General features: G+C 56.9%; 2 protein-coding genes across 2 annotated transcripts in view; both read right to left on the minus strand.

Moving 5' to 3' along the window:
• VOLCADRAFT_98375 (uncharacterized protein) overlaps positions 1–11,872 on the minus strand; it is a gene marked incomplete at both ends in the record, with an annotated part of 15,267 nt that extends 3,395 nt beyond the window's left edge. The window contains 16 exons of the mRNA XM_002957272.1: positions 712–851; positions 1,132–1,159; positions 1,279–1,672; positions 2,022–2,067; positions 2,247–2,354; positions 2,494–2,955; positions 3,477–3,587; positions 5,050–5,988; positions 6,233–6,325; positions 6,744–6,873; positions 7,416–7,522; positions 7,873–8,121; positions 8,680–8,853; positions 9,207–9,263; positions 9,391–9,515; positions 11,800–11,872. Coding sequence (XP_002957318.1) covers positions 712–851; positions 1,132–1,159; positions 1,279–1,672; positions 2,022–2,067; positions 2,247–2,354; positions 2,494–2,955; positions 3,477–3,587; positions 5,050–5,988; positions 6,233–6,325; positions 6,744–6,873; positions 7,416–7,522; positions 7,873–8,121; positions 8,680–8,853; positions 9,207–9,263; positions 9,391–9,515; positions 11,800–11,872 — 3,236 coding nt within the window. The remainder of the gene's footprint in view (positions 1–711; positions 852–1,131; positions 1,160–1,278; positions 1,673–2,021; positions 2,068–2,246; positions 2,355–2,493; positions 2,956–3,476; positions 3,588–5,049; positions 5,989–6,232; positions 6,326–6,743; positions 6,874–7,415; positions 7,523–7,872; positions 8,122–8,679; positions 8,854–9,206; positions 9,264–9,390; positions 9,516–11,799) is intronic.
• Positions 11,873–14,209: 2,337 nt separating this feature from the next.
• The window catches only part of pus2 (tRNA pseudouridine synthase), a gene marked incomplete at both ends in the record, with an annotated part of 2,674 nt that continues 1,496 nt past the window's right edge, over positions 14,210–15,387 (minus strand). Inside the window, 2 exons of the mRNA XM_002957273.1 lie at positions 14,210–14,317; positions 14,673–14,906. Of these exons, the coding sequence (XP_002957319.1) occupies positions 14,210–14,317; positions 14,673–14,906 (342 nt within the window). The remainder of the gene's footprint in view (positions 14,318–14,672; positions 14,907–15,387) is intronic.

Below are 15,387 nucleotides of genomic sequence, written 5' to 3' on the forward strand. Positions count from 1 at the left end.
GGGCAGGGCAGGGCAGGGCAGGGCAGGGCAGGAGGAATGACGCCACGAACGTACGAGGTCAATGACATGCCCGCAACATCGAGACATGCGATTGTCCACTCCATCGTTAACAACGGTGCCGTTTACCGTTGCCACCGTTCGTCTTTGCTGTCACCAACAACCGCCACTATCACCAGGCAACCGCCAGTTGGAGGACCAAAACACCCAGGTGGCCCAAAGAATCCATTCATTACCCATATCGGCAAAAGAACTGACAGTGGGGACAAGACATGCCACTGCCAATCCACCATACCATGGTATGCTACGTAAAGCTGTAAAAGTAATCACCTGCTCGATACACCGCATCACGAAATCGCACTCCTACTCCTACTAAAGGTCAGGCCAGATCACGCCACATCACGCCATCGGCCACATGCACTGTCCGGTCCATGCACATCTCGCCCGGCAACCATTCCACACTCAACTGTGACAACTCGACCCACAGTCACAGCCCAGCTGCGTACTCACGTATTTGGTGGGTTAGCCGGTTTGTCGGTAACTCTGTCCGTTCCAAGCATGCAATGAAATCCCTACATCCATCGCCAAGGACTCATCTAGTCCTTGTGCCATGTTCATGGTTCCGGTCCTGCCCCGTCTCCCCCTCCCCCCCTTCACGTCCCCTCTCGCCATCCACCCAGCGCCCCCCTCACGTCCCCTCTCGCCATCGTATACCTGTTTCCGAACACGAACGTGAGTGCCAGCACGGTGGTCGAGAAGGTGGAGAAGCCCGTGAGCAGGTCCACCCCCCAGATCAGCAGGTACACGGCGGCGAACACGAAGTGGATAATCCCACCGATACCGAACTCCAGGCTCTGAGCAAGGACCGAAGCCAGGGACAGGACCGAAGCCAGGGACAAAGGGGGGGTGCATGGGCATGGTCGAGTGAGGACAGCCAAGCTGTATGCTCTAGCAGTACGGTATCCCACGCCATGTGTATGTACAGCAATTGTACCTCAAATGCATTGCGCCATGCGGGGTGAACGATTAGGTAGGTGGTCTGAGATAGCGTGCGGTAGTAGTCGCAGCTACATGCGCGCCTTTTACAGTACATGGGCTACATGTGGGCGAACGCAGAAGCGCACCCGTGCCTACCTGCACTATAGTGTCCGTATCCTTAAGGCTGCGGGCCATGTTGCGTCGTTCTGAAGGGCGCGTGGAGACGGGGAGGCGGGAGTATGTGCCGATATGTGTCGGAGGGGCTGAAGAAGTGAATTGCGACGCGACCACGACCAGCACCACCAGCACAGCAGCACCACATCCAGCACCAACACCACCAGCACCACCAACAACACCTCCACCACCACCACCACCAGCAGCAGCAGCACCACTTCCAGCACCAACAACACCAACACCACCAACAACACCTCCACCACCACCACCACCAGCACCACTTCCAGCACCAACACCACCAGCACCACCAACAACACCTCCACCACCACCACCAGCAGCAGCAGCACCACTTCCAGCACCAACACCACCAACACCACCAGCACCAGCACCACCACCACCACCAACACCACCAACAACACCAACAACACCTCCACCACCACCACCACCAGCACCACTTCCAGCACCAACACCACCAGCACCACCAACAACACCTCCACCACCACCACGAGCAGCAGCAGCACCACTTCCAGCACCAACACCACCAACACCACCAGCAGCAGCAGCACCACTTCCACCAACAACACCTCCACCACCACCAGCACGTATGACGTTTACGCCCGACCCTGGAACGCCCGTGATACCCTGAGGTTCGTCAAATCATCAAGATCTCTAGCTTTTCCTCAGCTCTTTACAAAGCAGCTCTTACAGAAGTACAAGGATCGGTCACCGGGGCCCCACTCACCCACCCGCCGACCCACGGTTCACCACCCGCCCATCCCCCAAAACCTCCCCGAAACCCCTCTCCCTCCATTCCCGGCCCGACCCTTTGCTCCTTGCATATGATTCCCCCATGTCAACATCCATCCAAGTACCTTTGTAGATATTGACTACGGCCTCCTTGACTTCAGCGCGAGAGACCTGCAGCAGCAGGTGTAGGGGTGGGGAGAGATGGGGTTTGGAGTGCAAAGGGTTGAGGGGGTGTCGTGGGCGGGAGGTGTCCCTCCTGATTGCCCCTTGGAGGCTCCCTTGCTTTCCCAGACCGACCAAGATATGTGACCGCCAACCCGCCCGCCCGCTCACACCCCTATTCGACGCACCTCGCCATTGCCGTCCGCATCGAACACAGCAAACGCCTTCTGAGCCGCCTCCACCGCAGCCCGCTGCCGTGCTCGTTGCCGTGCAGCACGTGCGGGGTCCACCGAAAGCTGTGGGAGGGGGCAGCCAAGGGGAAGAAAACATGGCAAACATGGCTTACATGGCTTACATGATGCTACGCAATGTAGGAGACGCAGGTACACACATCTCTCTCTGTACACATCTCTCTCCCTGGCCTCCCGCTCTCACCGCTATAGAATTGCGAGTCAGGCTCTTGCCGCCTCCTCCTCCTCCTCCTCCTCCTCCACCAACCCCGCTGCCACCGCCACTGCCTCCATATCGGGCGCTCCCGCCCTGCTGGCCCTCCTGCAGGTGGTGATGGCTCTGTTGATGCTGCTGTTCTGATTGATGCTGTTGCTGTTGCAGCTGCCCTAGGTGCGGTAGCGATGCCGTCGATGGCAGTTTCCGACCATCACCACCTACCCCTCCTGCTGCTGCTGCAGGTGTCCCTGATCCTCCCCATCCTCCTGCTGATGTGCCAGCGCCCTCCGCCTCCTCAAAAAACGGCAAAAAGTCATCGAGGATGAGGTAGTCTCTGCGACCACCCCCTCCTGCGCCGCCTCCGCTAGCTCCCTCCCCACTCGTCACGGTCGGCAGAACGTTGTAGAACAGCGCCTTGGCGAACCGCTTCACACGACCTAGCTCCTTGGCCTGCAGGCATGAGGTGTGTGCGTGTTTATGTGTGTGTTTATGTGTGTGTTTATGTGTGTGTTTATGTGTGTGTTCATGTGTGTGTTTATGTGTGTGTTTATGTGTGTGTTTATTTTATGTGTGTGTTTATTTTATGTGTGTGTTTATGTGTGTGTTTATGTGTGTGTTTATGTGTGTGTTTATTTTATGTGTGTGTTTATGTGTGTGTTTATGTGTGTGTTTAAGTGTGTGTTTATGTGTGTGTTTATGTGTGTGTTTAAGTGTGTGTTTAAGTGTGTGTTTATGTGTGTGTTTATGTGTGTGTCTGTCAGTACGTGTCTATGTGTGTGTGGGGGGGGGGTGTGCGGAGGAATGGGGCATTGAGGTTTGTTTCAACGGTTCCTAGGAATATCCCTCAGTATCCCTCATCGGAGGTCAGGGGCCGCCAGGGGGACGAAGGCGACAGGTCTTGGATGGCCCCTCATCACGCGGGCTCCATCATCAGGGCACTGAGCTTTCCCGGATACGTGTGAGGTACTTACCATGTCCTCGTCGCTTCGGTCGGTGTACTTGGAAATGAGCGCCGACTGGGTTTTGATGACGATGGCTGTACGGACCTTCTCCAGCTCGGCATCAGTCAGGTGCCGTAGACCCTGTCGTACGAGGCGTGAGGTGGGAGGTTGAATATATGTGGAATGGGAGGGAACTGGTTTGTCCTATTTAGACGCCGGCGTTGACAGACAGACAGATAGACAGACAGACTCTGGCAGGGACGGATTAACCTAAGCGGCCCCCAGACCAAGCAGAAAGAGAGCGTGAAAACCCGGTGAAAATAACGACTGGCGACATTTCATTCATCTATTCCTGCACTGCATTCCAGAAACAGTTTTCCAGCGCTGCTGCGCTTTGACACACGCAAACGATGTGCGCGAGTGAAAACAACACTTCACGCAAAGAAAGACAACCCGTCGTCATCTCACGCTTTTCATTCGACCACTTTACGCTGTGGGCCGACCCGACTATCCCGGTGGTTGGTTTTGAACTTCCTTCTTGTGTGTGTGTGAGAGAGAGTGTACCGAGACGTACCCTCGACCTGTACCTCATTGCTCTCATTGATGCACCACTTGTACATGAATGAATGCACATGGAAGGAAACGTGCCAAGTGCGCGCAAGCCTGCATTAGCCACCCCCAGCTGCAAAGCATTTAACACACCGCACCACACCGTACCAAAGCGCACACCTGCACATACGTACCTTTTGCGCAGCAGTGCTCAGAGCGCTGCGCCCCGCGGCCGTTGCTACTGCTGCTGCTGCTCCTGCGACTGCCGTCCCGCCCTCACTTTTGCCACTATGCTGCTGTCGTTGTTGTTGTTGCTGCTGCTGCTGCTGCTGCTGCGAGGCCTTGGCTTTGGTGCTCCTCATGACCACGGCTGAGGCCATGGCTTGAGTGAGCGCCTCGGACGCCTCTCGGCGGGGTCGCACAGGGGGGGCCCCGGGAACGGCTACGTAGGGAGGTGAGGTGAACGTGTGGGAGGTGAGGTGAACGGATGGGAGGTGAGGTGAGCAGGGGGAGGGAGAGCACGCAGGCCAGTACCTAGGCAATGAGGTAAGGTGCGCAGAGAAGGCGAGGATGAACGTGTGATGTGGTGGGGCGGGCGAGGGGGAAGAAAACGAAACTGCTATAATGGGAAGGTGGGGGAAGGAAGGGTGAGAACTAGAAGCTGAAGGGTTGTTAAAAGCCAGGGAGACAGTAATCATATGCAAGGGGGGCCCCTAGGGGGACGGGGCACTATCCGTAGTTCTTTTTATAAGTACATAAAAAAATCTTTAAGAACACACACACACTGATGATGAAGAACCTTATTTCCAAAATCCACAACTCTCTCGAACTTTCGAACACCAGTAAGTCGATCTATCCCCCCTCCCCCCGCCTTTGGTCTCTCCGAGAGTGCCCCTCTCCTCCTGCTCCTCCTCCTCCTCCCCCTCCCCCCTCCTGCCAACCGACCTGCTGGTGGCTTGCCGACCCCCCTCAGCTGCGTCTTGCTAGACCGGCGGACTCCACTGTCACGCCGCACCAACGAAGTAGACCTTCCCGGTGGGGCCGTTGCACCCACCGTCGTTACCGCGGGCGGGGCAAACAACCCGACACAAGCCGGCAGCTGCTGCTGGGCCAGCGACGGCAGCGACGACGACGGCAGCAACTCCCGAGGCCGCCGGCTGACGCCTCCCTCCCCGGACGAGGCCAATACTGCCGCTGCATCAGCAGCTGCAGGAATTTGGTCCAGGGAGATGCCTGACGGGTCGACGCCACCGCCGCCACTTGCCGCAGCGGCAACGGTGTATCCACAAGCGTCCGTCTCCTGTTTCTGCTGCAAGTGCGGCGCTGTGAGCTGCAGCAGCTGCGGGTCGGCTGTAGCAGTTCTCACATGGGTCCCCAGTTGGCGGTTGGCGACGATGGGCGATGGTGAACGGGAGGGCAGTTCTGCGGAGGAGACCGCCGCCACTGCTGGAGGGGTGGCGGCGGCGGCGGCGGCGGCGCTACGGCCGGCTTCCACCGTGACGTCGACACTGCTGATGGGTAACGCCGTGGGCGTCGGCTGTAGCGCCCGTGGCGGTGTCGATTGCGGCAGCTGCAGCGGCAGCGGCTGCTGCTGCTGCAGCGGCGGCGGCGGCAGTACAACCTCGGGGCTGACGTTCGTGATCGTGGTGGCCGTCGGCTCCGGCTGTCCCTCAGCCGCCTCCTCCATCGCTCCTACCGTTTGCTCCGCCGGAATGGCCGCCGGCACGCGGCTTGCATGGAAAGCAGTGCTGGCAGCGGCGCCGTCAGTGGTAGCGATGGCAGCAGCGGTGGGGTCACCGCCGCTGCCGCCGTGGTTGTTGTGGTGATGGTAATTTAGGTATGAGGCCAGATTGTACCAAACGGCATTGTGATGGTGGGGCTGGTGCGGGTTTGGGTTTCCATCAAAATCCAACTGCTGCTGCTGCGGCGGCTGTTGCTGCTGCTGCTGGCCCCATCGCTCGGATATAACTTGCCGTCGGGGGCGAGATAGCACCTACGTGTCGAGAATGCGGGAAAGGGCCCGAGGTGAAATAGCCTTAGCCGAATGAAGGTGTTGTCGGGATGACGGAATGTTGGGCAATCAGAAAGAGAGGTACCCCATGGTATCATCAGTCACCAGGACCTACCAGTCCGTGAATGTGTTCTTGGGTTTATAAGGGTCCACGGCTGACTGCTGACGTGGGGTTAACGGCTTTTTGAGGTACAGCTTCGGTTACGGTTACCACATAGTCCCCTACCTGCAACGCGTACTCCTTTTCCAGCGCGCTCTTGAGCTTCTTGAAGTGCGCGGTGCGGTAAAAGTGGGTGGTAAGCAGTTTAGCTAGCACTGCCTGGAAGCGGGGCGGGGCGGGGGGGAGGGCGGGTATAGGGCAACGGGTAGAAAAACTGATGAAACATAAAAAGGGGCGTGACATTAGGGACCAGAGCAGAACGAAAAAAAATCAAAAATAATTTCTCAAATCAATTTCTGGAGAAAACACATCGCACAACCATCCATGGGCCAAGGCAACCATTCGGCGGCCTCCTTGCGGATGAGTTCCATCCTTTCGTATCGGGGAAGCGACCTTCCTTCCCTTTTCGCCTCTCCCTCCTCCTCCACCCAGCTCGCAAGCTGTAACAGTACCGTTTCCGTCTACACAGTTTATGCAGCTATTGCTATATGTAAGAGAGCTTATCCGTACGGGATTTCCGGTTTCCCCTCTACCGCTTCCCCCGCCCCCCCCCGCCCCCCATACAGACCGGTCCCACCTTCAGCAGATTGGCCAGACAGAACAGCATCAGGCACAGCAACACGTTCCATACAGCGGAGGTGGCTTGCAGGTAAGCGGGGCTCTCACAACGGCGACGGAAGGTTGCCGTATTGTGGCACCAGGCCCACCTGTAGCAGGAAAGAGTATGAGGGGTCGTACGAGACAGGGAGGGACGCGGAAGCGGATAAAACTTCAGAGTGCAGTTTTCTTTCCACGAAAAAGGAGAAAACGGAGAACCTAAAAGCTCCGGCGGATAACAGAGAATGGAGATCAAGGGGCTGTCAGCGCAATCGCGGACAGCCGACGACAAAGGCCCCGACGACCCCTCGCAAAGGGGGGTATTACCTTGCGAGGCAAGAACGACAAGAAAAGGCTGAACCCGCGGACCTCGCCGCCACCGGCTCTGGCGGACCTACCGACACAGACAGACACAGACACACAGAGACACAGACACAGGCACAGACACACAGAGACACAGACACACAGAGACACAGACACACAGAGACACAGACACACAGACACAGACACACAGACACTCTGATAGCCCTGGGTTTCCGCAGCCGAAAGAGATATGGCTCTCACTTCAAACGTCCTAGACCCCCATGCACGATGTGTACGACACGTACGACCACGGCGTTAAGGCACCTTAACCCGTAGCCGTGCGCCGTACCTGAACACGGTCTGGTACCAGGGCAGCAGAGCCAGGAAGAAGAGCAGCCACAGCGCACTTCGTTGGAGGTTATCCAGGTAGAACAGCGACTCCCGGAAGAATAACCACTGCGCGGCAGTTGTTTGACGGGGCCCAGGAGGGAGGGGGGGGGCGGGGCGGGGAGGGGGGGGGCATTTGCAAGGAGAAGGGGAAGGGCAAGGAATGGAATAGAGTGGAGTAGAGTGGAGGGAATGATATGATGATGCAAGAAGCGCAAAAAGGGGTCAACTAAAATTGCCGAAACGTCCAAAACACCAATTGGAAGGGGGGGGAAAGGGTGGAGGGGGGCATTGGGAACGGGTCCAGCGGAGACCTGAACCCGCGCCCCCACCTAGTGTATACAAATGCACCCATGCCCCCACCTGCCGACCGACACCAACAAACAATCCGCAAGAAATAGACCCCATTACTCACGCACCTCCAGCAACATAAACGCGTGCTTGGACGCGTATGCCAGGATGTAATACAGCAGCGGCAAGGCCGCGAAGAAATAGCACCAGCGGAAGGCGTCGTAGGTGGCTCTGTAACGGATGTGCAGTACCAGCCCCACCAGCAGCAGCCCCAGGCCCAGGCCCACAGACACGAGGAAGGCCAACACTGCGGGTCGCTCGTACCAGATGGGGGCGACGTCGTCGTCGTCCTCCGTCTCTCCTGCGTCATCGTCGTCCTATGGAAGGAGGCCAGGAGTGGCTCCAGCAACAGCAAGAACAGCAGAAGGAAAAGTGTGTTTAAAACAGAAAAAACACCGGGGTTAGAACCCAGATGCTCTGACCCTGATCAGGACCTAAAACCCCCTGACCCAGATCAGGACGCAAAGCTCAACGCCCCAGACGAGGAGCATAAAAGAGGCAGGGGAGCAGAGAGGGAATAGTACAATGCAACCAACCGACTTCCAAAGCGACAACACGAAACACAGGAAGGGGTGAAAAAAGGTAAAAAAAAGATCTTGAAGCCCCCAAAGCGCGAATTGGGGCGTGAAAAAGGCAGGCACCAAGCAAGAGGAAAGGCAGGCAATCCAAAAGCACGGGGCGGTACGCGGGACGAAACACCAAGGTAAGCCACAGCCACCGCTGCTGCCCCATCATCATCACTATCACCAGGCGTCAGAACTCTCTTCGTGCCCACCAGTCGCCAAGCGCTATGTCTGGCACCACAGCAAACATCGTAAGGCAACTAGCGCCTCACTGATTGCCGTATCCCTGCCTCCAACCACCTCGTCCCGCACCTCATCTTTTTCGAAAATCGCAATTGCATTAATATTCCCAGCGAGGTTCTGGGCTACCAAATCCGCATTGGGCAAGCTGTCATGCGATTCCACGATATCCAGACCGCCGCTGCCTCTGCCTTGATCGCTCGCAGGCAAGGGCGCCGGCGCCGGCGGTGCCTGTTGAGCCCCCTCCTGAGCGCCCGCAACGGTACCACCACCACCACCGTAAGCTGCCGCTGGTATCGGCAATTGCAGCGGTGGCGCCACCGCCACACCGCTGCCGCCGCCGTTGTAGACGGACACTGGCGGTGATCCCAGCCTTAGCCCTGGCTCCGCAGCTATTGCAGTAGCAAGAGGGCCCCCAGCAGTAGCAGTAGCAGCAGCAGCAGCAGCAGTAGCAGCAGTAGCTGGGTCGCCAGTGGAGAACACCCCCAAGGACAGCAGTAGGTGCTCCATTGGCGGCAATGGCGGCTCTTGAGCTTCAGCTTCAAGGGTGCTGTACGGCGCGGCTACTGCGGCTGCTGCTGCATCGGGGCCCTGCGCACCGCCATGGGCGGCGGTTGCAGATGCGAGCTGCAAAGAAGGCCGGCCTTTCGTAATGCCTGTGCCAGTAGACGCGGATGGGATTGATGAAGCTGCTGTTGTTGCTGTTGTTGCTACTGGTGTTCCGGCCATGCTGGCGGCAGGTGCGGCGGCCATCCCTGTCGTTGCCGTTGGGATGGGCTGCACCTCGCTCCACTGCCGCAGGTAAGCATCATGCAGAGCCTGATGGCCCTGTCGCTGTGCCTGTTGCTGCAGCGGCTGCGTGAGAGCGGCTCCAGCAACCGTCGGCAGTCCCTGACTAGCTGCAGCTGCTGTAGAGGAGTTTGCGGAGCCCCGTTGAGAGAGCGGCAGTAGCGCCGCCGCCGCCGCCACCCCCTCTCCCGGATACGTAACTGCACCAGTTCCGGTGGCAGCAGCCCGAGGACTCCCTCCGCATGCACCCACAGACGAGGCCGATAGGAAACCCTGCTGCTGCTGCTGCAGTTGCTGCAGCTGTGTCAATTGCTGCTGTAGGTGCTGCATCTGCTGCTGTGTCGAAACAGCCGCTGACATAGGCGACAGCAGGCCGTACTGTGCTAGCAGTTGCTGTTGCTGCAGTTGTAGCTGCTGCAGAAGGAGAACGTTGTCGTCTGACGGCCGCAGTGGGGCCGCAGTTGAGGCGGCAGCAGGGATTGAGGATACCAGTCGTCTGCTTGAGTCTTCCACTCTAGAGGTAAGGGCCGCTAAAGTTGAGCATGCTAGTGGTGCAGGGCCCCCTGCTGTCGGGCCAGGTATCATTGGGGGCGCGGCGCTAAGAATGTTGGCGGCGGAGACGGCTATGGCGGTAGCGGCACTGCTTGGAGGTGCTATGCGGGGAACCATACGCGCAGAGCGACGCGCCAGGGCACTCTCCTCCGAAGAGGAATCGGACGAATCGTCAAAGACGGAGGAGGCGGTGCTGGGTCCAGCGCGTCGGTGTTTAGGGCGCGAGGAGGGAAGGGTAAGCGGCAGGCGGGAGGTGGCGATGGTGGCGCCGGCGTTGCTATTGCTGCTGCCTGTGGGGGGAAGGTTAAGGTGGATGCCAGCGGCGGGTGGATTCGCTGGAGGCATGAAGGATGGTGATGGCATGCCGGCGGCATTTGTTGCGGTGATCGCCACGGGAGCGATTTCGGAGGAGGTGGGTGGAAGACGTCGGTTTAGGGCCCAGTTGGGACCCAATGGAAGGGTGGCTGCCGCGGAAAGGGGGAAGGCCTGTGGAATTTCGTTTGGGGTCAGCGGCTCTGCGACTAAACGATTATTGCTGATGTAAGCTGGCGGCAGGGTCGAAGTGGGGGCTTCTGCGGATGCGCTGGGGCCGGGTGATGCCTCCGTTCCGGCTGCATAATATGGGGGATTTTCCTCCCTAACAGGCCTGCGGTATCCTGCGGGAAGGGAATGTGGGAACGCGTTTGTGGTATGTATGTTGTTACAGGGTGGTTAACTTCGCCAGCGGCCCCCTTTCTCGGGGCAGTCCCTGCTCTCCCCTGCTAGAGGGGCACCCTAATCCGTCACCCCATCCGACTTCAGACTTGTGGTATGTATGTATGAATCGGGAACATCCGACGGCTGCGTAAGTTTCCTTGTAACGCAATCGATGATATAGAGACCTATTGTTTTTCTTGGCTCATTCTTTCAATGCATTGTGCTCACCATCCTGTCGTCCGATAGATGGCTTTCGCGTGATGTCCACACAAGCTTCATCATGTTCCATGCTCGCATGAGTTCCGTAGCTAGCAGTGTGCTTCAGCAGCAGATCTGGGAGCTGCACTCGACCTCAGGTAAATTACGACCCGCTGATGTAACCAAAGGGTGGATAAGCACAAACAAACGCTGGCTCAGATAATCATTTTTTGTCCAAAAGGAACGGAAAGGCCCTCAGCACTGTAACGGTCAGACGGCTCTGCTAACTTTAGATGTCCGGAAGCCTGTTCAAATCGTGCCGTACCGCTCTGCAGTTAGTAACTGGACCGGGGGGTTCCGCATTCTAGGTCAGATTCCGTCGTGGGCCATAACATAGTCACTTGCATGCCTGTGCAACAAAATTAATTATTGCCCAAGGAAAATAACTCGGTAATCGCAATGCAAACCTGCCAGGCCACCCGGCTGAGACATGAAGCCTCCCTGGAGAAGCAACCACCTTCTTCCCCAGCGTGCATCTCACAGATCCAATACAACAGCCTTTATCTTCTAAACACCAGCAACTTGCTAGGGTTGACGAACGAGAAGAAGTTGACCCGAACAAAGTCGCGTTTGTCATGTCAACGGTCTCGCATTCCGTGAAGCCCCAAAGGGCTCAGTAATTCAACTCGTATTTGTCCATATGATAAAAACAATACAAGTTGAATTATTGAGCCCTTTGGGGCTAGACGGAATGCGAGACCGTGGGAAGAAGGTGGTTGGTCCCTCCAGGGAGGCTTCATGCCTCAGCCGGGTGGCCGGGCACCTGTGCGCATGCGATCGGCAGAAGGTGATTTCACCCTCCATCCCACATATGCGCATAGCGGGTATCTTACATCTCATCTTAACTTCCTTTTAGTTCATGTGGTCGGTCCCTTCGAAGCTCGCTTTGTGACCGACCTCTCCACCGGCTGCACAGGTTTGCGCAGATGGCCTTGAGGATGCCTCCGAAGTGTGTGGCATCTCGCTTCATTGTCCTAAGTGGCGAATAAATTGTCGGAAAGCAGTGGTACCATAGGCAAACCCCCAAAACCGACTGTTGACGAAAGAACCTTTTTATCGTCTAGAAAGCATATTTATTAAAACTAGGGTCCATATCGAATGCATTATGGGTCGTTTGCAGCATTTGACTGGACTTTATAGGCTGGCTTGTGTACGAGTCAAGACCCTGACTGCACGACACCGTACCGGTACCTGCTGCACGCATCTGCGGTAATCTTTCTTACCTCGCGGTAACGGCTTCATGTTTGGTCTATTGCCTGCCATGTCCCGAGATTGTTATTCACGTCGCATTTCCCTGGTTGACCACTTTTGCAACAATCCTGAAATGTAGGATTTGCTTCCTCAAGGCAGCGTACGGATTATCATTATGACTGGCAGCTTGCAGGCAGGCAGTAAATAATACCACCCTCTCCAAACCTAGCACATCTACAGCCGCTAGCTCCATGCACAGGTAAATTACGTAAGCATACACAAATGAGTATGCACTCGCACTTCGTCCACAACTCGAACAGCGAAGCGAGTGTAAGGCGAACACTAAACACCTTACGCGAGTAAACGACAATTACACGGAATTACACATATTCACACTGATATTAACTCAGACGAGTAGAAAAGACGGCAAAAAAATGAGCGTGACGCTGAAATGTCGTGATACTTCAGCTGAGCTGGTAACATGTCTCGCCTTCTCCACGACCCCGGCGTCCATTCCAGTGCTGGTGGACTGACCTACATTCTTAGGATGAGCTGCCAGCGCGCCTGAAAGCGCATCCTGAGATAGCGTGCGTGCGTGCAGGCACGCACCCTGTGTCTCGGAGAACACCGAGCCCCCGACTACCAGGTTCACTCCTTCACACTCCTAAACGGGACGCCGACTGACCCCTGCTGGCTTTCCTGGCCACTAATACTCTGCTTTTTAGACAGCGCGTGCTTTGCTAAACAGTGTTTTTTAATCATCATCGTCAACATCATCACGTTTGTATCCGGGTGTTACGTCGTCGGGTAAGGGAAAGGATGAGATTCGCGTTGAGGACCCTCCCACCCTCCTCCCACCACGAGAAACTGGCGGAATCAGACGTCACCATCACATACAGCATGACATGATGGCCACCTTACAATCATACGAAAGGATTAGTCCCTTCGCTTTCGACAACCTTTCTGTTTTGACGTCCCTTCAATCGCTCGTTCGTTCGTTCGTTCGTTGAGACAGTTAGTTAATCCTCATCAGATCTCGCGCCGGGGATGCTCTCCAACAATCTGCCGTACTCATCGTGCTGCAGCTCGGGGTACAACAAAACACTTCATACGCGTGCGTGGGTGTGGGTGTTGGGGAGGGGGGGGGAGAAGAGCGGAGGGTGGGTGAAGAAGGGGATTGGCGAGAGAAGACGCCGGTAAGTGCGGTAATAAGGGGAGGAGTGACAAATTCCATCACTGTCGTACCAAACAGTGGGAGCACGAGTACAAGCGGAAAGAAAGGAAGGCAGGCGGATAGAGAGGATAGAGGCTGCAAAGAAGTGAAACAGTCATGTAACAGTCGTCCCAGCAGTCTCGTCGTCAGGGGTACCGGACTGGCGCTCATCTGGCAGCCACTGCTGCTGTCAACGGCGAGACCGGCGCGCGGTCTTTCAACCCCTAGGTAATCTACGGCAGGCACACAAACGAGGAGGCACGCTGCACGAGATGCTAGTGGATAAGAAGTGCGGGACATGAGCCTTATGGGCCTTACGGCCTATCGTAGCAGCTGAAAACCAAAAACCCGGCCAAGGCCCAGCCAAGCCGGCCGGCCCCACGCACACCCAAGCACACAGATATACATACCTGGGGTCATCCACCTTGGGGTCGTAAAACACCCGGTGCAGGCACAGTCCCCTGGCTGAGGCCACGTTGTAACCGCGATAGGTGCCACGACAACCTGCATGCGCGTATGTATGTATGTATGTATGTATGTACGTAAGTGCATATGCGTAAAGATTTGTGGGGAGAGGGGCGCTGGGGCGGGGGGTCGGCATTCAACCAGGAATGACGGGTTGAGTCTATCACGTATGTGTCGCAAATTTCTATTCCGAAATTCCACCTACCTGCCCCCCTTTCAGACCGGAAGGAACGATCTCCGCGTCCTTCACCCCTCCCGCTTCAAAACCCAGTTTCACCCCTCCTCATCCCTCCCCCCCCCGCCTTCCTGAGAACACCTCCCCCCTCTCCACAACTCCCCCCTTCCCAAACACACCCCATCTCCACACACACATACATGCATACGTACATTACATCCATAAAAACACACACACGTACCGGGCGGTTCGCTGCTCCCCACCTCCAACATGCGCCCCACCGCCTTCGTCTGCAGCTTCCCCTCCCCCACAGCCACCAGGACCCCTGAGATGTGCCGTACCATCTTGTACAGGAAGCCATTGCCTTCAACCTGGGGGCCCCAATGGCATGGTGTTTCGGTTGCTAGTGAGGAGTTGAACAGCGGGACGCTGCTGAGGGCAACAAACAAAGTAATTTGTGTTGTTGTATCTTTGTGCTGTGTATGTGTTGGGTGTGTGTGTGTGAAGGGGAAGTGAACGTTTAATGTGTTTGGTTGCGTAAGAGCAGCTCTCTTCTCCCGCCTTCCTTAGTGATAAGGGTTTTAGGGTTTTAGCCGCCTTCGAGCATACATACATACATACACACATACATACATACATACATACACGGACCTCGATTCGCAAAAATCTGCTCCCCAACGCCAGCGCCCTCCCCTCCAATCCCTCCTCCTCCTCTTCCTCCACCACCACATCCACTCGACGAAGCGTCTTGACCGGATTGCGCTGCCGTCGCCGCCGCTGTACATCCGGGCTGCCGCCCTCCTCCCCAATATTTGAAAACTGACTAAAGTCGTGAGTTCCGGTCAGCAAGGCGGCGGCGGAACGCATCGCGGCCAGGTCAAGATGTCGGCGCACGTGCAGGGCGTAACGGTGCCTCAGCGGGTCGTGTGTCTCGCCGTTGGTGATGCTGTAGCGGTAGCACTGTCGGCGGTCGGGGTGGAGGTCGGGCGGCACCGAGGGGGGTTGGCGGAGGGGGGGGGCACGGGGGCTCTGGGCTGTGAGGATTTGGAAGGGTGTGTATGTATGATGTGTGAAACAGGGGGGTGTATCTTCGCCCGTGGCAGCTACCCTGCGAAACCCTGCCTTCCCCGGTATTTCGGGGCACCCTCATCCGGTCACCCTAGTTAACTTCTCAGTGGATCGCTCAGGTTCCGCACCCAACACCAGCATCCAACGGAATCTGCCGGGTCGACAGCGGCCCAACTCCGTTCCTGGTCGGCTCGCAGGTTAACTTTATCCCAGGTCACCACCGTCCATCAACTAGGGGCGCAATGCCGTCCACCATCGGAAGGACTTTTGACCCTAACGGGTATCGATCCCGGGATCTCCCGGGGGCAATGGTCGCGCCTTACCAGTGGTGCCAAACTCCTATGTATGTATGTATGTATGACTTAGATTACAC

This window comes from Volvox carteri (assembly GCF_000143455.1).
Source record: "Volvox carteri f. nagariensis unplaced genomic scaffold VOLCAscaffold_71, whole genome shotgun sequence".
Taxonomy (NCBI): Eukaryota; Viridiplantae; Chlorophyta; class Chlorophyceae; order Chlamydomonadales; family Volvocaceae; genus Volvox; species Volvox carteri.